The 23,378-nt window shown below is 46.2% G+C and overlaps 1 protein-coding gene across 3 annotated transcripts in view; it reads right to left on the bottom strand.

Moving 5' to 3' along the window:
• The window catches only part of DSCAM (DS cell adhesion molecule), a 580,894-nt gene that overhangs the window by 237,739 nt on the left and 319,777 nt on the right, over nt 1-23,378 (bottom strand). For all 3 annotated transcript variants that reach the window (XM_084800819.1, XM_084800820.1, XM_084800821.1), the window contains exons 4-8: nt 21,920-22,066; nt 18,595-18,873; nt 14,777-15,052; nt 9,792-10,088; nt 8,763-9,038 (exon numbers count right to left, since the gene is read on the bottom strand). In XM_084800819.1, coding sequence (XP_084656945.1) covers nt 8,763-9,038; nt 9,792-10,088; nt 14,777-15,052; nt 18,595-18,873; nt 21,920-22,066 — 1,275 coding nt within the window. The remainder of the gene's footprint in view (nt 1-8,762; nt 9,039-9,791; nt 10,089-14,776; nt 15,053-18,594; nt 18,874-21,919; nt 22,067-23,378) is intronic.

The raw sequence follows: 23,378 nt of genomic DNA, 5'->3' as shown, positions 1-23,378 counted from the left end.
CGTGGGTTTCCAGGATGAACTTATGTTAAATGACACTCAGATGCTGCCATAGGAAAAACACAAAACAAGGACAGAGAGCCAGCAGGGCACCCTGAAGTTCTGCCTGCTGTGGGGATGCGTGGCTGGGGAAAGAGGAGACACAGTCTCTTGGAACATGGTGGCAAAGCCCCGTGGGAGCTGAGCAGTAGGATTTCCTTAACAATGAATCTTGGAACACTCCCGACAGTCCAAACCACCTAAAGTACAAGATGTTAAAAATTCCTGCTTTCCTCAAAGGTATTCATGAGTTAATTAAGTAAGGTTTTGGGGTGACAGTAAATTACCACGGGCCACACACTGAATATGTAAACTTTGTGCTGCCTTCCCTATTGGCTATAACAGAAACTACGCATTCCCTACGTAGCTGTTGGAAAGTCAGTGTAAGCACTTAACAGATGTTATTTTTTGGCTACACACAAATGACCTCTGCAAACAGGACTGAAAGTGTGAAACAACCTGGACACGCTGTGCTTTCTGTAAAAGTTACTACAAGTCTCTCCAGAAACTAGAGTGATGGCAAAGGACAGAAAAAGGGGACAGCCACTGAGAGAAGAGGAGTTTCTGACCAATGGAACCCAGTCTGGTCACTCGTGGCAGTTGGCATTCAGCATTGGATAGCAAATGAGCACCTCAGAGAGCTCACAAAGCACCCGCCAAGGGTGTCCCTGTGGTCCTGGGCCACATGAGCACAGGTGCCAGGGGGTCAGGAGGAATGACTTCAGAGGGCAGCATCCCAGCTGCTCGCCGAGGGATGGGAGGGTGGAGATCCACTCTCAGCACTATTTTGTTTTTGAAACAGTCTTGCTATGCAGCTCAGGCTGGCCTTGACCTGTACACCCTGATCCTGAAGGCCCTGTCTCCTGAGTGTTGTGATGATAAAAATTCATTATCATGCTAGGCTTGGTACTGTTGGTGGTGGTGGTGGTGAGTGAGTGTGTGTGTGTGTGTGTGTGTGTGTGTGTGTGTGTGTGTGTGTGTGTGTGTGTACATGTATGCATCAACTGTCCTTCCTATGCTGTCATTCTTATTTCCCTGAGACAACATCTCTCAGCAAGCCTGGAGCTATGTGGACAGGCAACAGACCCCAGTGATCCTCCTGCCTCTACCCTGTAGCCCTAGGGTTACAATCCTGGAGTGTGCATCTGCGCCCAGCTACTTTAGTGGGTGCTGGGGATTCAAACTCAGGGCCTTATGTTTGCACAGCAAATGCTGTTATGCACTGATTTATCTACCCATTACTTACGTCTCCCCTTTAATTTTCTCTCTCTTGCCATCTTGGATTAGGGCCTCGGTTTGGTTTTGCCCTGGTTTCTGTTGCTGTTGTTTTAAAGCAGGCTCTCACTCTCTAAGCCCATGGCGCCCCCAGCCATGGGTTTGTCTGGAGCCACAGCCTTGACTGCACTCCTGCCCTTTCTTCTGATTCTCTGACTATGTTTCGACTCCATATCGGAGTCACTGTGAGCATTAATTAACATGACACATGGAGAAGTGTTTTGTAAGCTATGAAGTTTTATGTCAATATAAATAGAAGGTGACTTTTTTTTTTATCATCTAGCAGGCAATTAACTTCCTTGGCACTTTGGGTCTACAGCAATTAGAACGCTCAGGCAGGCAGCGTTCAAGTTCAGGGAGGCACTGACTCAGGGAAGGAAATGCTTCGAGATCGGCTACATTTAAACTCCTTAAGATGAAATGAAAGGAGGGTCCTGGTTTCCTCTTCTGCCTGCGCATCGGACGGAAGCCAGGGTAAGCCCACCATGAAGCACTGAGCATATTTCAGAACTGCTCGGCCTTAGCCACGATCAGATTGTCTGAATCAGTTGGTGAAGGATCCTCCCATAACCAGACATATGCAACAAAATAAGCTGAAAGGCCAAACTATTGTTTTTTTAAAGGATATACTGAAAAATGCTCTTTCCTCAATATCATCTAAACACACATGAATACACATGTGTGCGCACACACACATATACACATGCACAGAACATACATGTGTACATGTATATGGCTAGGTTTTCAATGTCTTGGAAGAGTATCGTGGAAATAAGATAAAAACTGGTTTGCTTTCATCATTTGCACTAGTATTGTAGGAACTGAGTGTGTCAAACCCTGTTTCCCAAGAAAATTGATGCTTGTGTCCCCGTGTGCACACGTCTTTGAGTATGTGTCTCTGTGTCTTTCTGTGTATTTCTAACTGTGTGTATGTCTGTCTGTGTGCCTCTGTATGTTCGTCTGTCTGTCTTTACATATGTCTATGTGTGTATTTGAATGTATGTGTCTACATACATGTGCATGTATGTGTTCATATGATTATGTGTATGTCTGGTCTATATTTCTGTTTGTTTGCACATGTCTCTGTGTGTTCATATTTATGCAGGGGTGCATGGTGTGTATGTATATAAAGATCAGATGATAATATTAGGTATTTTCCCTCAGGTGCTATCCACGGTGTTTTATTTTGAGACAGGCAGATCTAGACAGGCAGGCAGGGTAAATGACCCTCGAGGAGCATGTACCTCCCCGTTGCCATCTCCCCTGTTTGAGGATAACAAACAAACAGAAACAAACAAACACACCTGACTGCTCTTTGTTTGTTCTGAGAAATCGATCCATGTGTTTTGATCATATTCACCTCCTCCCCAGCTCCTGCTGATCTACTCCTAGTCCCTGAATACCCAAATTAAAAAAAAATAATCCATCAAGTTCAACTTGTGCTGCCCATATATTCTTGGATATGTGGTCTTCTGTGGGAGCAAGGTAAAATCACCAGGGACTACAATCTTAAAGCAAACCGATTCCCCCCCCAAGCCCCCCCCCCATGCCCAGCAAGTGTCAATTGTCCACCTCGGCTGTGGATGGGACTTTGCTCCCCGCTCGCCACTCCACGCTGGCATTTGGTCTGGCCTGAGCTTGCTTGGGTCAACAGTAATGAGCCATTGGCAAAAAGATCCTGCTGGAAGAGTGCATGAGCATCATGGGAGCCACCAACACCGTGTTTATCCTGCTGGAAGAGTGCATGAGCATCACGGGAGCCACCAACACCGTGTTTCTCAGTGTAGGTTCTGAGGGCTCAAACTTGGGTTCTTGTGCTTGCGAGGAGGGAAACACTTTACTGACCAAGCCGTCTTCCAGCCCAGGGCAGCAGCCTATGAAGCTACATGTTTATCATTCTGCAATGATTCAATGAAGCACTGGCCATGCACTCATAGGATGACAACACGGGGTGATTTATACAAATAAGACAGCCAGGCCATCTTCAAGGGGAAAAACCCCAAAAACCAACCAACCAAAAACCCCCCACTCATCTTCTCATCCACTCAGCAGACCCTCTCAGCGTCCTTCCTCCTCAGCCTCATGGCTGAATGTATGCTCAGCCAAAGGTTGCTCATTTAAAAAAATTCCTTCACAGACAGCAACCTTAATTGATTCGTATATCACATTTCATAATGCTTTAAATGCAGATTTAGATACACAGACATTGACTTGGCTGCGTTTTCCCAGATCCAGAGAAAAAGCTAAAATTTTTAATGGTATATAATTGTTACCTATAGGAGCAACTATAAGTCAGCTTGAACAAGAAATGCCACAGTTAGCTTCAACCAATGAAGACTACACACCTTGTTATGGCACATGTGTGTGAAGGCAGCCAAACCCAGAGAAAGCCCTCGGCTATTGTATTACTGTGCAGAAACTCCTCTTTTATGGAAAGTCCTACGTAGGCTCACAAACATTTCCCCCTATCCTCCCAGCCTTTCATTTATTTCAGTGTCTAAAATTTTATTTGTCTGCCAGGTATGTCCAAAATTTTGAACATTGTAACATGACACTGTCATCTTGACTTTTCACACATGAGAACTATATAATAAAGCACACACACACACACACACACACACACACACACACACATACACACACACACACACACACACACACACACACACACACACACACACACACAAAATGTCTTTTAAAAAAACCTGACAATGTTTTAAGTAGGTCCATGATTTTGTATGGAGATGCATTAACTCATGGCTGTTCTAGGCTGTGTGAAATTGTATGTGACCTGGATAGAAAGGTGAAATCAAATAAAAGCCATATGAGACACCATTCAGCCCTGGTTGACAGCGAGGTGTCAATGTCTGCAGTGACCTGCACACAAATAATTGGCCTCTGATACACATCTGTCCTAGTTAGCTTCCATTGTCAATGGAGACAGCCCATAGTTATCTGGGTGGGGACCTCCCCTGAGGAATTGCCAAGATCCTATCTGCCCGTGGGCATTGTCTGTAGGGGATTATGCTGATCCTTCATTGGTGTGGGAGGGCTCATGCCCCTGAGGGTGGCCATGCATGGTTTCCAGGACCCCAGAGTACTGAAACCTCTCCTGTGAATGGTCTCACACTGGCTTACAGCCAGCTCACATCCACTGCAGAGCCATAGCCACTTCTAGGTGACCCATAATACCCAAATATAGGAGCAGTTGCTGTATAGCACTGTTTGCAGAATAACAGCAAGAAGGCTCTGCGGAACAGTGGCACCTGGGCAGGGTGTGCAGCTGCTGTGAGGTGTGCCCACGCGACATTCACACGAGGCTTGGACAGGGTTCTTAGTGAGCATAAACTCATGCTTTGCTTTAGGGAAATTTTAAAAATATTTTCAAGTTTGTGTGGGTGGGTGGACAGACTGGCCAGCAAACCACAGGGTTCCTCCTGTCTCTGCCTCTCCAGTACTGTGGGTTCTGGGGCTCAGACTTGCGGCCTCAGGCTTGTGCAGCACCAGTAAAGTGCTGACACTGACAGCCCTCTCCCCAGCTCTTGGTTTTCGATTCTTTTCAGAGATCAGTCGGCGGATCTGCAGGCAAGGAGCCCACAGCTGCAGGGAGCCTACTGACTGCCCCTCCCTACTCCATGTCTGTCCTTGTTTGTACAATGTTTCAACTGGGGCACATTTACAACCCATCTAGTTTCTTCTCAGACTGTTGCCCCAAAACTGCCTATTCTGTAAGTGGAAGGCTTCTCTCCTCCCACTGCTGACAGTAAAATCTGGAGCTGCCTGGTGCCTCCCATTCTCTCACTCACGTTGGGTCCATCAGTGACCACGTAGAACCTGAATCTACCTGGACCTCTACTTAATGCGTGTTCCTGGTGCACACTGCCACCCTCCTCCCCAGGACTCTGTGCCGTGTGGCCTCTCCTGTTCTCGGCCCTAGGCTCACAAATGTCCTTTGTCCATTCTAAATCCAAGTCAGTCTGTGAGGCTTCACTGTCCAAAATCATCTGGCAACCTCTTCCCAACTCAGAAAAGATCCAAGGTCCTCACACACCAACCCTGAATACCATCTCTTCTGTGAAATGCCCTCTGCCACTGGGCATGGGCATATTCAGGAAGGACATCTCCTTCATCTTCTGCAGCCAAGGTGGCGCTCGGCTTCCTTCAGCCTACCAAGAGAACCTTTGACCTTTGTTTGACCTCTGTTCTGCCTGTACTCATTGCTTAGATCTGTCTCTACTCTCTGCTTAGACTGCTGTGCACATCTGCAGCCCCACACTCCACTGTCTCCCAGTACCCTTCCCTGCCCACATTTTAATCACGGCAAATGTGAAAACCCAGCCCTGCCTGCCTGCCTGCCAGTAGCCGCTGACCACAAGGACACTGTACTGAAATATAGCATGTGATAAGTTTCCTTCAGATATCCGCACATTGGAACTGATAATTTGTACTGCATTTTGTATACTTCATAGAAACCCTTAAACCCTTAGACTATTTGGCTAAATCTTTTTATGAAATCCTATATATTGGTTACAAGACCTGATATATTATTCTTTGGGGCCTAAGATATTTTGAGTTGGTTTATGACAATTAAGAGGCTCAACATCAGCACATCAATTTATGCTGGTCCAGTACTTTAAGACTAAAAGCTAATCATTCAATTGGCCTTTGTTCAAATTTGTGTCTCCAATATTTAGTATTGAAATATTTATATCCATTTATATCCAAATGGTCATGTTTCCATCAGGTGCTCTTGAAAAAAAATCTTAGTAGCAGTAGAAGGCCAATGGGAAAGGCAGACACAGCCTCACCTGATCAATCATTGGAACTTAAAAACAGCTTGAAGCGTAGCTGGCTGCTAATTACCTGTCCTATGGTTAAGTGTTTTCAAATGTAGCTTATGGATTTCTGGGGATCCCTGTGCATATGTGAGGGGGTCCACAAGAGGAAAGCCATTACAATTCTGAGATGCTAGCTGCCTGTCTCTCTGTGTGGTGTTTGCACTGGTACCTTCACAGGGTGGTAGATAAGACACCGGAGCACCAATGATTACAGTGACACTGAGGCACAGCAGTGACACTGAGGCACAGCAGTGACACAGGCTCAGCAGTGACACTGAGGCACAGCAGTGACACTGAGGCACAGCAGTGACACAGGCTCAGCAGTGACACTGAGGCACAGCAGTGACACTGAGGCGCAGCAGTGACACTGAGGCACAGCAGTGACACTGAGGCACAGCAGTGACACAGGCTCAGCAGTGACACTGAGGCACAGCAGTGACACTGAGGCACAGCAGTGACACACGCTCAGCAGTGACACTGAGGCACAGCAGTGACACTGAGGCACAGCAGTGACATAGACACAGCAGTGACACTGAGGCACAGCAGTGACACTGAGGCACAACAGTGACACAGGCTCAGCAGTGACACTGAGGCACAGCAGCGACACTGAGGCACAGCAGTCACACTGAGGCACAGCAGTCACACTGAGGCACAACAGTCACACTGAGGCACAGCAGTGACACTGAGGCACAGCAGCGACACTGAGGCACAGCAGTGACACTGAGGCACAGCAGTGACACAGGCTCAGCAGTGACACTGAGGCACAGCAGTGACACAGGCACAGCAGTGACACTGAGGCACAGCAGTCACACTGAGGCACAGCAGTCACACTGAGGTGCAGCAGTGATCACCTCGGGTTCCACTTTGTTTCTGGGTCTAAGTTGGTTTTGTTTGATTGCTTGTTGGAAACACGGCTAGAGTCTCTAGCAGCATGAGAGGACAGGCATCTCTAGGGAAAGCAACTAGCTGCTTTGCTCATGAAATTCCAACTTTTTTTCTGCCTTGAATGGCTCTCTAAAATGACAGCCATGCAGATTTGTATATTGGGAAGACTCTCTGGAGAGGTGAGAGGTTGTTAGCTCCTGGGATCGCAGATGATTGTGCCACAAATAACAAAACTCAAGTTCTAGTGCCCACGGGATCTTGTGATATTAATAATGTGATGTTTTGATGCTGCACAAGGAATTGTGTTAATATCCAAAAGAGCCTCACATCTCAGTGAGCTAGTCTTCTGCAAATGACCGGCAAATCAGAAGACGGTGTGTGGGCGAAACACTCATCTGAAGGTGTGAGCATCTTAAAACGGCAAAGTGAAGACATTCAGCAATGTAGCTTCCAGGTCTCCATGGCAACACACCCTTACAACACTGCTCTGACTTAATTTTCTGCACAGTCATGCACACACTTGGGTGTCTCATGCCTTATGTGTTTGTTTTGTTCAGTGACTGTCTCTCCTGATGAGAAGGAGAGATCCTCAAAGGAAAGCTCACCTCCTGAGCCACGGTTACCTCCAGCGCTCAGGGCTGGTACCCAGAAGGCCACAGATGACTCCTACATGATGGACCAGCATCAGAAGTGGACCCTGACTCCATCAAGGACTTATAATTATTTAAGGAAAATTAAGGTATGGGACAATTTAAGAAAAATTCAAAATACCTAGATACAAGTGTCTAATATACAACATAATGACATATTTTATAGTGAAGGGACATTTTGTGTGAGTACGTGTGTTTTCAGATGTTCCTTAGGATGGAAGGTTGAGGCTGAGGAGATGGGGACATCCGTGTGAAGCCTACGGGGCACACTGGTAGCTCAGAAGGCCATGCAGCGTGGCTGCACGGTACTCATACCCTCTGCAAGCTGTTTTTAAAGCACGCCAGAACCTTCTCTTTTAATGGCGTATTGCACGTAAAGTATCTAAAATATCTACATTGATGCAAACCCTTCATTTTACGCTTCCCAGTCAGAGGAAACTCACTGACTTGGGAAGGAGAGGAATGGCTCCCTCAGCCATCGGCTGTGTGTCCCTGGTGGGCCTGACAGTTCATCGCTTGTTGTTGGCAACGGACTTTGAGGTTATATTGCAGAAACATCAGAGATTACCCTGACAGTTTTGAAGCCAGGACACAGTATATGACATGATGTAATGGATAATTTAGTCAGAAAGACTGGGGACCTATTGGCTGTGGGTTGCTGGGCGAGCCATACGGATGCTCTGCCCAGCTGCTCTGTCCACTCATGATGAGAACTTCAAGTTCTTGTCCACCGTCCACCGGCAGAATCTCTCCCCATTGGGGTAAGAGCTCGCCGACAAAGTGATCAGAGGAAGGAACGAACACTAGGTCACCAAGCCAACAGTGTGTGGTCTGTATGGTCTGAAAACTCCAAAGACATGAACTCCTCTTTGGAGAAAGTGGCACCAACTTCAAGTCCTACGAGGATCCAGGATCACAGACAACACTCAGCACATTGCTCACCTCTCGGTTTTTTATGACTCTGCCCAACTCTACTCAGATTTTGAGATTGCCCCCTCCCCATCTTAAAAAAAAAAACTGGTTTTGGGCAAAGCCAGTCTTGGAAAGGAGCGGTGTGGGGGTGGGGGGGCAGGGTTACCTTTCACTGTCACGTGGACGCTCTGGCTGGTGGAGAGCTGTGGCTGCACCAGCACGTTGCACGTGTACTCTCCCTCATCAACTTCTTTCTGCACATCGGAGAGTTTCAAAGTCCCATTGTTCTCAAAGGCCACCTGGCGGTGGTTGAAGGGAAGCAGGTTAGCGTTCTTGTACCACTTGATGGAGTAGTACGGGTAGCCAATCACGCGGCAGTGGATATATGTGTCCCGCCCTGCTATTGCAGTGATGTTTTTCATTGGTCTGATGCTTGCAGGCCCTAGAGAGACACAAGGAAACTCTTGAAAATAATTTAAGGGTACATCTCATGGAAGGAAACGGGTACACCTTTTCTTTGGTGAAAATAAATTATTTTATGTAAGCACACCTTTTTTTGTCTCAGTTTCTTGGCATTTGGCATTTTCTACTAAGAAGAAACGATTTTCTTTCTTTTTACTACTCTGAAATGAGTCAATGAACGTTAAAATCTTTATTTTTTTCCATCAGCTACTTCTATAAAAATATTTTGAATTACAAGACAAAAGACAGTTTAATTAATAAAAAGTAACTAGTCTACACTGCTCTGCACGGCCATGCTCTTCTAGTGAAAAGGCTGACAGCAATTGATCGTCTGTCAGGCAGGCAGATTGATGAGGATGGAGGTTATGCCGCTGCGCGCTACGGATGTGAGTTAGGTACCATGGATGTGAAGGCTTACCATGGATGTCATGTGGCAGGTGGAGAGGAGAGAAAGGCATGCAGAGCATAAACCAGGAAAGGAAAGACTAAGTAGATAGATGAGAGAGGACAGAAGGTAGACAAGCTGACTACAGAGACCAAAATGCCATTTTCAACATCGGCCAATTAGCAGAGCTATTGCTGAGTAGGACAGAAAGGGCAGGGGGCGGGAGGGATGGCTCCTCCATCGCGCATTGCAAGGCTCAGCCCAGAGCATGCAGCACCGTTCCCCCCCACCCCGCCCCCGCTACAATGAGTTGTGTGTGTTTGTTCGAGGAGCTGATTTGACAAGCACCTCTTACGTTTATTCGAGCCTGGTACAGGACGACTCCAGCCGAGTTGTTGGCAGTGCAGCGGTAGACGCCCCCATCCCGCACCTGGGAGCTGGAGATATTCAGATAGCTGACCACGTTCCCCTCGGATGTGATCATTTGGCTGATGCGGTGGCCGCTGCCCTTGAGGATGGGGTCATCATCCAGGGTCCACGTGACCGTGGGTAAGGGTGTCCCCTTCACGTTGCACACGAGGGACACTGGCTCTGCAGGGCTCACCACCTTCTCGCTAAAGGCAGAAATGATTTTGGGAGTTCCATCTGTGTGGAGGAAAAAAAAAAACAGGAAAGGAAGTGGCACACACATGATAAAGCACTGTTTATGCTATAGAGGCCTTGGGAGGCAGACACTTTACTTCTACTGTCATTGACGAGCACAGAATGCAGAAATGTTAAATACATATCATATATGTGATGTATATAACACGTATTTCTCCCCACCCCCATCAGCATTATATCTACGTCTCTTTAATTCCCCGGAATCTAGAATGTTTGTCATATCTTGACTTATATAATTTTGAAGGATATTTTGGAGCCATTTGCAAATATCAAGATGGTCTCATATTTCCTCATGTTTAAACACATGTTGCCCATTTCTCCAGGAAACAACATGGAACCATTTTTGGTTGGTTGGTGGACTGATTTGGCTATGTTTTATTTGTTTCTTTTGTTTTGTACCAGGGATTGAATTTAGGACTTCATGTTTGCTGGGCAAAATTGTGTCTTTTTGCATTTATTTATTAGTTTTTTGTGTCTTCCTTCAGAAGTATCACTCAAAATTTCTACTCATTTTTTAATTAGACTGACTTTGAGTTTTGGATCTATAGAATTTTTAAAAGAATTTACTCAGACAGCTATTTTAGGTTTATTCATTGTAGTTCACGTGCATGAATATTTATTTGATTGTGTGTACGTCTGTACACCACATGTGCATAGTGTCCTTAGAAGCTAGAAGGAAGTGTCAGATCCCTTGGAACCAGAGTTAGAGGCAGTGGTGAACCAGCCACCTTGTGGGTGCTGGGAACTGAACCTGGGTCCTCTGCCTGAGCAGCCAGTACTCTTAACAGCTGAGCCACGTTTCCAGCCCTGACTTCTAAGATGTATGTGGAATGCTAGTAAACATATGTTAAATAACTTATGATGACCAATTCAGCAGGTATTCTTTACAAATTACACACATTATCTGTCAGACAGACATGCCATATACAGAACACCTGTTAGTGTGTGCATCTAAAATAGTTTCTCCCAGGCTGTGGTCCTCTTTATACTTTGGCTTTTTTGGGTCCTATCTCTAAGTCATGAACAATTTTGCATTGCTTTAAGACGTTTGTGGTTTAACATTATACATTTGGGTCTAAAATTTATATCAAATTATTTTTCATTTATATAAGTTCCTGAATGTTGTTCAAGTCCCTTACTTATTCTCATGACTGTTGCTAGTTGCGGCAAGTATTTCCTTTACCTGTAAATATCCTGCATCCTGTGAAACTCAACTCGCCACCCATATGTGGACACATCTCAAGATCACACCTAGCATGCCTCGTTGCGCAGTGTATCTACCTTGGTCCACTTAACTTCATAGCGAGGCCTCAAAACTAGGGGGAGGAATCCCCCAGCTTCGTTCTCTTCCCAACCCTGAGCAGGTTTTAGTCCTTTAGCCTCTTGTATTTACATTGTAAATCAACTTCCCACTATAAGATTTCTACTTTTCCACGTCAATTTAAAACTGTGTGTTTAAAAAAAATATTTATTTATTATTATGTATACAATGTTCTGTCTGCATATACAACTGCAGGCCAGAAGAGGGCATCAGATCACATTATAGATGGTTGTGAGCCACCATGTGGTTGCTGGGAATTGATCCTTTGTGTGTGTGTGTGTGTGTGTGTGTGTGTGTGTGTGTGTGTGTGTGTTAGATAAGGTTTCATTTTGTGACCAAGGTGGCCACAAACCCATAATCCTCCTGCCTCAGCTTCCCAAGTGTTGGTTTTTCTTATATGTTCATTCTTTAATTAATTATTAATAAATTTACTTTACATCCCAATTGTGGCCCCCTCCCTTGTCTCCTCCCAGGTCCCCCTCTCCCTCCCTCTTCCCCTACCCCCTCCCTTACCTCAAGACAGGGGACCCCCTCCCCACTAATCCACCCTTACACATAACATCGAATCAGGACTGAGCATGTCCTCATCCAAGGTGGCCTGGCAAGGCAGCCCTACCAGGGGGAAGTGATCAAAAAGCATGCAGCAGAGTCCATGACAGAGACAGCCCCCATTTCCCTTCACCAGGGGACCCACATGAAGAGCAAACTGCCCATCAGGCACATCTGTGTAGGGGGCCTAGGTGCAGTCTATTCACGGTCCTTGGTTGGTGCTTCAGCCTCTGCAAGCCCCCCACGCCCCTCAGGCCCAGGTTAGTTGGCTCCATTTTTGTTCGTTCTTTATTGACATATTTTCCTTTCTATAAATGGAATGCCTGTTAATCCTAATGCATAGACTGCCTCCAAGTCTTTTTCTGTTGTCTGCTTTCATTTTATTTTGTCAATTGATGTCGTCTTCTTTGTAATATTCCTAGTGTTTTAAGTGGTAGGATTAGATTCCTTCACACTGAAGTCCATGGGCAGAGCAGGTTTTCCAAAGACTTTCTCCCGGCATCTTCGCTTTACCTACTTTGTGCCCGCTACTCGGTGAGTCGGTGCCCAGCCCCTCCCAGCCCTGCGGCTTCAGGCTTTGGTTTTCTTCTAGTGTCAGCACCACTGCCTTGGGGGTGCCCTCAAGGAAAGCCTCCCGCACTCCCTCCCCTTCGTCTGAGTCCTTCTCAGAACCCCTGGCCTTGGGGGTGCCCTCAAAGGAAAGCCTCGCACACTCCCTGCCCCTTCGTCCGAGTCCTTCGTTCTGTCTGCTCTGGAGTTTTCTCAGTTCTGTGTATGTAGTTTGACCATCCTAAACTTCATCAATTTCCTGTGCGTGAAAGCTTGCCTTATAGGTGCTGTTTCTTCACTCCTCCAATTCTTTGTTCTTATTTTTCTGCTTTGCAGTTACTCTGGTCTAACTGTAAACCTGTCTTTACAGGGTCTAGGGAATTCAGCCTCCTGGTAAAGGCTCCCAGATTTTTCACTCCATTTACATTCATAGAGACTGCGCTGTAGGCTGAGGTTGTTATAATTTTATCTTAATCCAGTTCCTATCATGGGAACTACGGGGCGGGCGGGGGGGGCTGCCCAAGATGGTGCTTGCTGGGCATAATTGTGCATCAGGGACTAGATACATGACCTCTCCTCTGTGACATTAGCGCTGCCATCTTCCAGAAGAAAGGAAAATAGAATTAATCTTCTCATCCTGAACAGAAACTGACATGAGACAAACAAGTTGGGGAGTCTGCTGGGCGCCCCACACCCACCTCTTTCTATCCCAGTGACTAGCTTTGTGGAGATGAAGGCAGACGCAATTTGCCAGTGAGACCCGAGTGCCTCTGTAATCTGCCTAGCTGTCACTCTGATAGCGAGACCCTTTTGACATCATTGCGGATGATCAATATGCTCTTTAGGTTTTCTTAGTTACTTGAGACAGTTGCCGAGGTAACGGGCCCTAGACAGGTAATCTCTCCATTTCCTTTAGTGAGAAGCTAAAATTAGTGGCTGTGGGAGGACCAGGGTGCATCCTGACTACCAGTGCCAGCTCCATGCAAATTGATTACTTTCTGGACTTAATTACTATGTGTGAAGCAGCATCAGGCATTTAACCCAAAGCTCTGCCTTCAGGCCACCCCTCCCCTGCATCACCATCCTCACTGTCTCCAGCAACACTTGCTGCTGCTCACACAGCTGACGCTAAAGGCACAGTAGTGGAACTAGTCTCTTCGCATTGGGCAGATTTAAACGCACTCAACACATTAATGGGTTTTACTTATTCTATCCTTGGGCTAGAGAAAACATAATTCCATCACTTTCAACAATTGATAATGGATGGATTTTAAATGATAGCTAATGATATAATTCCCATCAAGGCACACAAATACCCAGGCAGGAGCCGTTTCAATTATCTGGTGATGTATGTATGCGCCTTGCTAAAATGTCACCTGCCATGGCTCCCTTCCCTGGATGACAGATGAACGTGAAGATTTAAGTACTCAGTAATCAGTTTAAAAAGCAAACATAGCCCATGTTATTCTACCCCAAGGCGATTCCTCACACAGTCTGGACACCTAAGTCTGGGGACATTAGACCAGGCTACGGACAACAGCACTAACCACAGGTCGTATTTTCATGCATTCTAATGAAACTGAGGTTATTACTATCTCCAGCTTTCTTCTCAAACGTGGGATAATTTTGTCATGCCTCACAGCTCATGGCAGACATGCCCATATCTGGAGACATTTCTTGTGTGTGCTGTGTGTACATATGTATGTTATGTGTATATATGTGTATTGTGTGTGTATGTGTATGCAGTAGTGTGTGTGTGTATGTTGTGGTGCATATGTATGTATGCGTATGTGTGTTATGTGCATATTTATTTGTGAATGTGTATGTATGTGTTATGTGTGTATGTGTGTGTGGTCACAACTTGGAGGGAGAACTGTTACCATCAAGGGCTAAGGCTAGAGGTGCCCCTAAGCATCCCACAACATATTTATCAGGTAGAACCCCAAACAAACCCCCTACTTACACACTCCAGGCCCCCAAACAAAGCATTGTTGTAACTGCACATCTAGAAAATAACGGAACCCCAGGTTGAAAGGTTGATCTTCAAGCGTGAGTGGGAAGCATTCATCTGATTTCAGGTCACAATTCTCATCTAAATACTGTGGCACACTCCCTCACAAGAACTCTGCCTCTCCCTTGCCTGAGCTAGTGAGCAGTCACCACACAGAGAGCCACTGGCCTCTCCTCTCCCAGGAGCAGCTCTGCATGGCCCTCTGCCCATCCCGTGCCCCCTCGAATCCCGCCCACTGACCTTCGAGGACCACCTGGACGTAGTCTTGAGCTGACAGTTTGTCGTTGCGCACGAAGCACTGGTAGGCGCCCCCATCACTCTTCACCATGTGATCCATTATAAGGTTTGCGTGGTTCAGCCCCGTTATCCTCACATTCTTGCCGGGCTTGAGGATTTCGCCGTTTCGGTACCAGGAGAGCTCCTGATCCTCATTTCCCGTCACGCTGCAGGACAAGGACACCTGGCTGCCCACACTGCTTTTAACCTTCCTGGGACTGATGGTGGCTTTCAGAGGCTCTGAGGATTAGATAAGGATGAAAAAGAAAGTAAAACGTCACTAGGTATTGACACTGGTTAGATAACATCCTGGGCTTTTGCTGAGGCCAGGGTGTAACTGCCAGGTTACCCCATTCGAGTCCCACATCAGCATTATTTGGGGTACCGCTTTGTTTAGAAATACCAAATAGCACAATGTTGGTCATGTGATAGTTTCGACTTACACATACTGAGACATGTAATAAGCTAATTACCAACAGGGCCATGAGTGTGTGGACCTACAATGCCTGTCAGCTTTGTCCCAGGGGAGCACTGATGGCTTTTCCTTGGTCCACTACCATATTTGGGCCAACAACATATGGTTACCAAGAAGACAGCTGGGTTCAGATGTGGGAAAGAAAGTAGCTCTGCTTTAATGTAGGGATTGCTCCCTGGAACAAGGACGGAATTCCATCCTTTGAAATTCCTGTCTCCAATTCCACAAACCTAACTCAAGGGAAGAAGAGTTACAGAGCATTTACCAGGTGCTAAGGTTTACAGTCACAGATGAGCAGATACTTTGCAGAATAATTAGCATGTGCCAAACCAACTGGCTCTTCCCCACATATTACTTAAGGAGTATCCACATAGGACCTTGTTGTGAAATTTTGCTGTAATTCTCAATGCAAGGAGAAGAACTAGCTACTCAAGGAGTCGATGTGCCTTAACCAAATTCACCGGCCATGAGGACGGAGCCACCAAACTTCATCCGCTTTGCTCCCAATGTCTCGCCTTCCCAGAGTACAAAGTCTGCAGTTCTCGAGCTCTGTGTGTTAGTCAAGAGCTAGAGTTATTGTTACATCCAAGCAGAGTGACATATCTCAGATGTATCACAAGGATGAAGAAAACTTCAGATGCCAAGGATGGCTAGAGCTGAGCGCAGTGGGCAGAGAACGGGTAACATAGAGCGGAGACATCAGAGACTCGAGCGTGGAACACAGATGTGCCACTGTCTGAAGCTCTTGGAAATATCAAAGTGGGAATCAAACTACAGAGGCAACTTGAAACAACTTTATAAAGGGCCCTCAATATTTTGGAATAATTGTTTTAATGTAGATACTTCACTTGCATGTATGTCAGGGCACCACATTCAAGTCTAGGGCCAATGGAGGCCAGACTAGGACACTGGACCCCAAAAGACTAGAGTTACAGATGGTTGTGAGCTGCCAGATGTGCTGAAAATTGAACCCAAGTCCTCTGGAAGACTTGCTAGTGATCATAACAGCTCAGCTATTATTCCAGCCCCATAGAATATGATTTAATAAAACTAAAACTTAAGCATGCCTGCCCAGGTAAGCAGGAGGTTGTGGAAAGGAGACCACAAGTTCAAGGCTAGCCTGAGCAACTTAATGAGATTTAAGATTTTTTTTTAAATCTTAAAAATAAGATTTAACAGCAAGGTCAGGATAAGAGATCACTGGGGGAAAGCCTGGGTCCAAACCCCAGTACTACAAACAAACCAGAAAAATTAGTGAAGAATGTTGACTAAGTAGATGGCACAATCAAATATTTTCAGGAGAATTGATGGGTCACATGATGTTAGATAATGGAGTGCAGACAGATCTTGGAGTCAGCTTCATAGAGGTGCAGGTGACCACAGAGAAGACCCAGAGTTCTGGACTTGGCCTGACTGGGGCAATGAGCTAAAACCTTTACGAGGACCCAAGATTTCAAGCTTGTCTATGGGGGTGAGCAGGGAAGATGTTCCTAACAAGAAATGCTATTGAGAAGCAGAGTTTGTGACTCTGTGCTCACTTTGTACAAAAGTCTGTTGAGATGTCAGCTTAGCATCTTGCATATTTGTCAACTAATAGAGGCCAGGCATGCTCATAGACCTGGAACTCACTAGAATGCTTTCCCCATCAAGAGCAGAGAGTGAGAGGAAAGATGTGATCTTCCACAGGAGGGTTGAGCATTCCAGAGGAAGGTGCAAAGAACTTCTCTGGATGTGTCAGGGGATCCCAGTCATAAAAGCCAACCCAACAGGGATCATTATCTCTCCCCAGATAACTTTGAAAATACAGCTAGCAGTAAATGTCCTTAGAGAGAGGGGAAGGCAAGACAATGCCGAGAGTCAACTGAAGACAGCAGGGGAGCATGTCTTGGAATGATGTTTCATGCTGGAGGAGGGAAGACAGGAAAGTTTAGACGTGAGATCAGAGGATGACCCCACAGGAAGGGAGCAGAATGGGCAAGGTCACTGACACTCTGACACAGTGGGTTATCTAGGGATTTGAAGGAATTTAGATTCACCAGGATATGTTAAAGCAAAAACAACAAGAACAACAACAACAACAACAAGACACATGGCCAGAGTTTCATTGAGATGCCCTGGACACTAGCCTAAGATATAAACTTACCTCAGTGTGCATCAAGGGCCCAGAGACCCGAGTTAAAAGAAGAGTATTTGGAGTCTAGTATCACGGTTCTGGTAGCCGTCTATACTGAACTGTCTAATCTGGATGAGACATAGCTCTTCGACCAGGAAAAGAGAGCTGTGGGGGAAGTACTCTCCCACTGCTAGCCAGCCTCAGCCTGAGCTCAGGAACTCTGAAAGCTTACCTGGTTCCAGGCGCCCATTCAAGTCCCCGATTTAAACTCACTCACTTAAGGTATGATGAAGGTGTGTGCACTAATACCTATGTTGGACACTGAAGCAGCCGCCCATACACAATGTATCAAGTTCAAAAATATATCTTAGAGATAGTTGTAGGCTTTGAGGCTTTGTTGCACCCTTCTGGGCATGCCCTGTTGGCCAATCATATTGCTTTCCTTTCCGTATTAGTAAATTTGAGAGTGTTTGACTAGGTCGGGGTGCACTACGCGGCCACACCATCCTTGCTCCCCAGTAGGCCATGGCCAGGATGGAGAGAAGATGAGCCTTAGAGAAGATGAAAAGGAAGTTCTCTACAAAACAGCGCAGGTCCAGTCAGTTGGCTCATCCGATAACGCTGCTTGTTGCCAAGCTCTCCCACCCAAGTTTGAGCTCCGGCACGCACAGGGTAAAGGAGCGGACCGAGTCTTAGAGGTTGTCTTCTCACATCCAGGCGCACACGTACTTCCCAAGAACACACAAAATAAATAGATGTAAAAAAAATAAAGGAAGGAAGGGAAGAAAGAAGGAACAATGCTCAAGTCTACTGTCTCCGTAATTTAGAACCTCTGTTTCTACTGATAGTGGTCCCCTGCAGAAAGTAAAAGCAACTTCTAGAACAGAGGCTAAGATCTGGCTTCCATCACCGAGCTGCCAACACCACACTCCCCCTTGTCTGTTTTCAGAGTTTGGCCATGAAGAATGACACCTGAGTGGTAATGTCCCAGAAAGGCAGCGGTCCTGTGGCCTCATGAAAACCTCAAAGCAAACCCGGGCTGTGTAACTGTGTGGGATTTCTCACCCTGCCAGGCAGGGTACCATGGAGGAAGGGCAGATGCTGTAAGGTCAGAGGAAGACTGTGGGCAAAGCTGGCCCTTCAGGGCACTCTCATGCAGCCAGTGTCCCCTCTCCCAGTTACCATCCAACTTACGTTTCACGTACAGGCGGCCTATCACCTTGGCAGTGCCGTATCGGTTGGATACTTCACACACGTAGCTGCCTGAGTCTGAGGGGCGGCTGTTCTCAATTAGCAGCCCAGTCACTGTCTTCTGGAACCTCCCAGAAAGCTCCAAGGGCATGTTGTCCTTCAGCCAGCGGTAATCTGGCTCGGGGTGCCCAAGCGCTTTGCAAGGCAGCTCCACACGCTGCCCCGCCATGGCTTTGCGGTGGTCAAACCCATCCAGGATGGATGGCGCTGAGTTTGCTGGGTCTGCAGAAGAAAAATGAAACTGTCAAGCGCCAAGACTGGGGAGTATATGTGGCCACCCGAGAAGCACATGTGAGCTGTCACAACATGTTAATCCTGGGCCTCCTACCCACTGCTGCCAAAACAGGGAAGACACATCTATCCTGCTCATAACTTATAAAAGGCTGAATCCTGGTCAGAGCTCATGCTGTGAGTCTTGCTTTGTGGGCCTATCTGGAGTCAGAGTGCTTTGACAGGAGTTGTCAGCTCAGCCAAGACGGAGATTACCTTTTGGTAACAGGGAACACCACACATCTCCTCTCAACAGTGGCAAGAGAGAGAGAGCTGTTACATTAGCAAAATTCATCTCACAGAATCAAAGGGGCGTAGTATACCATTCCTTTATTCATTTTTAAGTGTTTTATACTCACTTTGTTTTGGTTAGCAGGTGTCAATGGTACATGTGTTGGGGGTTTGGTATAATACGTCAATACATGTGCATAGTCGGTACTGACCACATTTAAGCGCTTTCCCATCACCTACTAATCACTAGTCTGTGTTCAGGTTGATTCTGTTGTTCAAAGAGCACACATGGATGGGAACGTGAGATTACTGTCTTTCTCTGCCCGGCTTGTTTTAGTTAATGCCACAGCCCCCACTGCTGCCCTTGGGACTGCAAATAATGGGTTCATTTCTCCTTGTGGCTCAAGAACACTGTACTATCTCTGCCACATTCTCCTTGTCGTTTTTGTTTTTCATCTGTTGATGGCCTGAGTTGATTCCACATATAAGCTAGTATAGTTCAGGAATCAACATGGCCATGCTGGGCTGTGACATGCCTGCCATTTTGTTTGCGTCTATACACACAGCAGTGTGAGAGCTCAAGCACACAGCAGATCTTATTTTAGTTTTGTAAAGACTTCCGTGCTGTTCCCTGTTCTGATTTACACTCTAACGGTAGAAGAGAGTTTTGTTTCTCCCCACTCTCTAACCAGAAGAAAATACTTGCCAACCATTGTTCATCTGACAAAGGACCAATGTCCATCATACACAAGAAACTCAGGAAAACAAACAAAACCCAAAAAGCACTGAAGTGTTCTAAAAGTATGATTAGTAACAAATTTAAAAGCGAGTAGATGTTTTATCCAAACAAGAAACACCAAGGGACAACAGGTATACGACACTAGCCAACAGGAAAACATAAATCAAAACTGCAGTTAAATTCCATGTCACATAGGCTAGTAAAAGAAAATTACTCCCTCTCCTAACACCAAGGCCCTAACTGGGCTTGGAGTTCCAAGAAGTCAGCTATCTGTACAGTTCCCAGAGGTGGCCAAGGAGAAGCGGCTGACCCCAGCCCCAGGCATACGGCAGTTACACAAATAGAGGCTAGACTTATCAGTCTCAAAGACAGCTCACTTCCCCCATTCTGCCCAGAAGGAAGCCCTGCCACCTTCCTTACTCCTACCTACAAACCTCACTCAAACCCTGTACTGTGCGTTCTCTCCCACACTGGTTGTGCTGCTCTTGCTGTTCAGGTTGATTTCAATATCTATTTTGTATATCCTCTTATAAGTTTAATTCTTACTGCCAGTATCAAGAAAATAATATCGAAATAGCTTTCCGCCAGAGGCTAGGACAAGCAGTCATGAAGTTCGGCCCTGGAGACATAAGGGTGAACAGGAAAGAAGCAGCAGCTCCCCTCTGTTCTCTGCTGCTATTATCTCAGAATTTAACATTTCCTTCATGAGGGAGAGAGGTGGCTTCTAAGACTGAGGAAGCTCATGAAACTTAGAGGCTTAGGACTCTCAACAGTCCCAGGGAGAGTAAGTTAAAAGCAGAAAATGAGCTGAGCATGCGCACTGGGAGGAACAGGCCGTGCAGGTTTCATTCGCTGACAGTGGACTGTGGCTGGAGCCAGCAGGTCTCTCCGGTTCCAGATTCCAGCGTATTCAGTTCACGTGTCCCCCCAAGTGTCACTGTCCTGCGTGACCCTGGCTCCTGGCTGTGGAGCGGGGCAAGGGCAAAGCAGCAAACAGCCGAGGTGACTAAGTCATTTCGCCATTGAGAACAGTTCGAAAGCAAACTACTTCCAGCCCAGGTAACTTATTGTCTGTTCTACAATATAAAGTGGAATGGGAAGCTGGAAACTGACTCAGCGGCAAGTCCTGCGCATGCGCCCTTTCCCAGCTGGTTCTGAGAGCATCCCATTTGATGATGCTACCCCTTTCTGTCGCCACCTGGTTTTTCATCTGGGAGCCTCAGGAGAGGGAACATTCTGCTATGCCCAGGACTTTCTCAATTAGGAGCTAGAGCTAATAGACCCAAGAAGGCGTCCCTACTCTGATTCTCCTGGGTATTTATTTCCCCTGATTAAATACTTCTTTGCTCTGCCCGTGCTCTCCATCGGGCCACTCTGGTCATGCCTTCTGGGCGGGCGCTGTGAGCTTCTGTCTTCTGCTTTCCTCCACCCACCTCTAGTTGTCTATTCCTTTACTCTTTGTTGCTACATGTTCAACAAAGTCACCATTCAAAACACAAGCACGATGTCATAGGCGTTTCTAGACAGCACAGGGGGACACGGCTCATGCTGGCTTAGGTTTCAGGGGTCTTTCAGTCTTGGAGGGCACAACCATGGGCCATGTCCATAGCAGCCTCTGAGGGTCTACTTGGCTGACCTGAAAAAACCACTTCCCTAGACGGCCTTGTCCCAGCAAGGGCCCTTGTGACATGTGTGACTGGAAGCAGGCTGGCTTGTCTGTGCTCCTCAGTGGGAAAAAAAAAACAAAAATATGTGGGACAAGGGCATGGAAGAATACACCTCTTTCAAAACCGAAAATCACTCCAGTCAAAAGAACGAACGTACAGTCTTCCAAACTGTAAAGTGATTTGGAATGTTTATGTTTGTATTGCTACATGGCTGTTGGCTTAAAAGATAGGTATGATTTAAAAACAAAAACAACAACAACAAACAACAATAACAAAAACCCAAAAACAATGTTGAGGCATAGCTGGAGATTTCTGCTTGGTCGCGGATTCCTCAGTTTGGGTGAGGAGGCCCTGCTCTCACCTGACACGAACAGTCTGGCACTGTTGCTTTGCCTCGTCTCTCCTGTGTATCTGTGCCGCGTGATGCAGCGGTAATTGTACAGGCCATCTTCGTTCTGTACATCTTTAATATACAAGGCTCCCGTGGATGTGATGAGAAATCTAGATCCTGAAACAGACAGAAACAACGGTTTTGTGAAAACAGGGTAGAGACCGACCCCCTAACAGCTGAGTGTTAAACCCGTGGATCAGTGTGCCTCTCAACCCTCGCCAGAAAGGGTTATGCCGTTGACGTGGTTAGCCCTGAGGCCCGCAGACAGCCATGGTGCAGAGAATGATGCTTTGGGGTAAAATTTCATCCCTAAATAAAACACACATTCCTCACCTCTCCCGCAAGGCTCAAGGGTCTTGCAGAGGACGGGCAGAGAGCTCTCCTGTAAGAGCCAGAGGCAGTGTGTGACCTCTGCGTGTAGCAGGACAGTTCCAGGGCAGTTGTGGCAGCATGCACAAGACCTGCCCAGCTCAGACCAGAGCAGACCCCAGCATAGACACCATAGAGAGAGGAGGTGGGCACAAAGTTGACTGAGATGCTGTCAACGATTGATAGCGCAGGCAGAGGGAGCGTCCATTTTCTATAAGAAACAGCCCTTTGTAAGTCAACCACTTTCTAGGGCAGTGGTTCTCAGTTTACGGGTCACACAGAACGGAAACCACATCAACAAAGCCCTCTGGGAATTATTTTAGCCACTTGAAGAATCTCCTCACAATTGTTTAAAGCTGTTATGTATTTACTTAAGGGTCCAATCTGTTTCAGCATTTCTATTAGATAAGCTGGGATATTTTCTTTATTATATCACATAATAATCATACCATCTTGTAAATTCATACCCAAGCTAGATAGTTATTTCTCTTACAGCAATAAAATTGAGATGTAATGGCTATGCATCTAATTTAGCCGATTTTCTGAGACTCTCCACCTTCTTTTAGGATGCAATAGGTTAAGGGAAAATAAATTTTCCATTGCAAATTCCACATGAAGGAGCATGCACTTTTTGCATCCATTTGAAGTACATCAACAAAACATAAAAACGTTAAGCAACAAACAAAGCAGTAACAGAATCCACACCCTTCCCAGGAAGACTGTCTTACTTCCTCAGACTCACAGGCAACATTTATCTTTTTTTTTTTTTCTAGGTTAAAGTTCAACTCTTTTGTGTATTCAATGTTTGCAGGTTATCTGGCTCTTTTTTGAGTTAGTTGTGAAACAATGAATCTAAAAACTGAGAGTTATTGTTTCATCTCAGGAGTGGAGGGGGGGAGGGGGGGCAGGATCCCTGCTCTGCTTTCCTGCTCCACATCTTGGCTGTGGCCTCCATCTTACCTGTGTGGTTCTGGCTGCACAGACTGACTATAATAACAATCACCAGAGCTTTCAGAAGGATGAGATTGCTTTTCCTTCAAAAATATAAACTTCTAAATTT

The sequence above is a fragment of the Acomys minous genome (assembly GCF_964271855.1).
Source record: "Acomys minous genome assembly, chromosome: 11".
Lineage (NCBI taxonomy): Eukaryota > Metazoa > Chordata > Mammalia > Rodentia > Muridae > Acomys > Acomys minous.
Note: the sequence above shows the minus strand (reverse complement) of the source record. Positions and strands in the feature narration are given on the sequence as shown.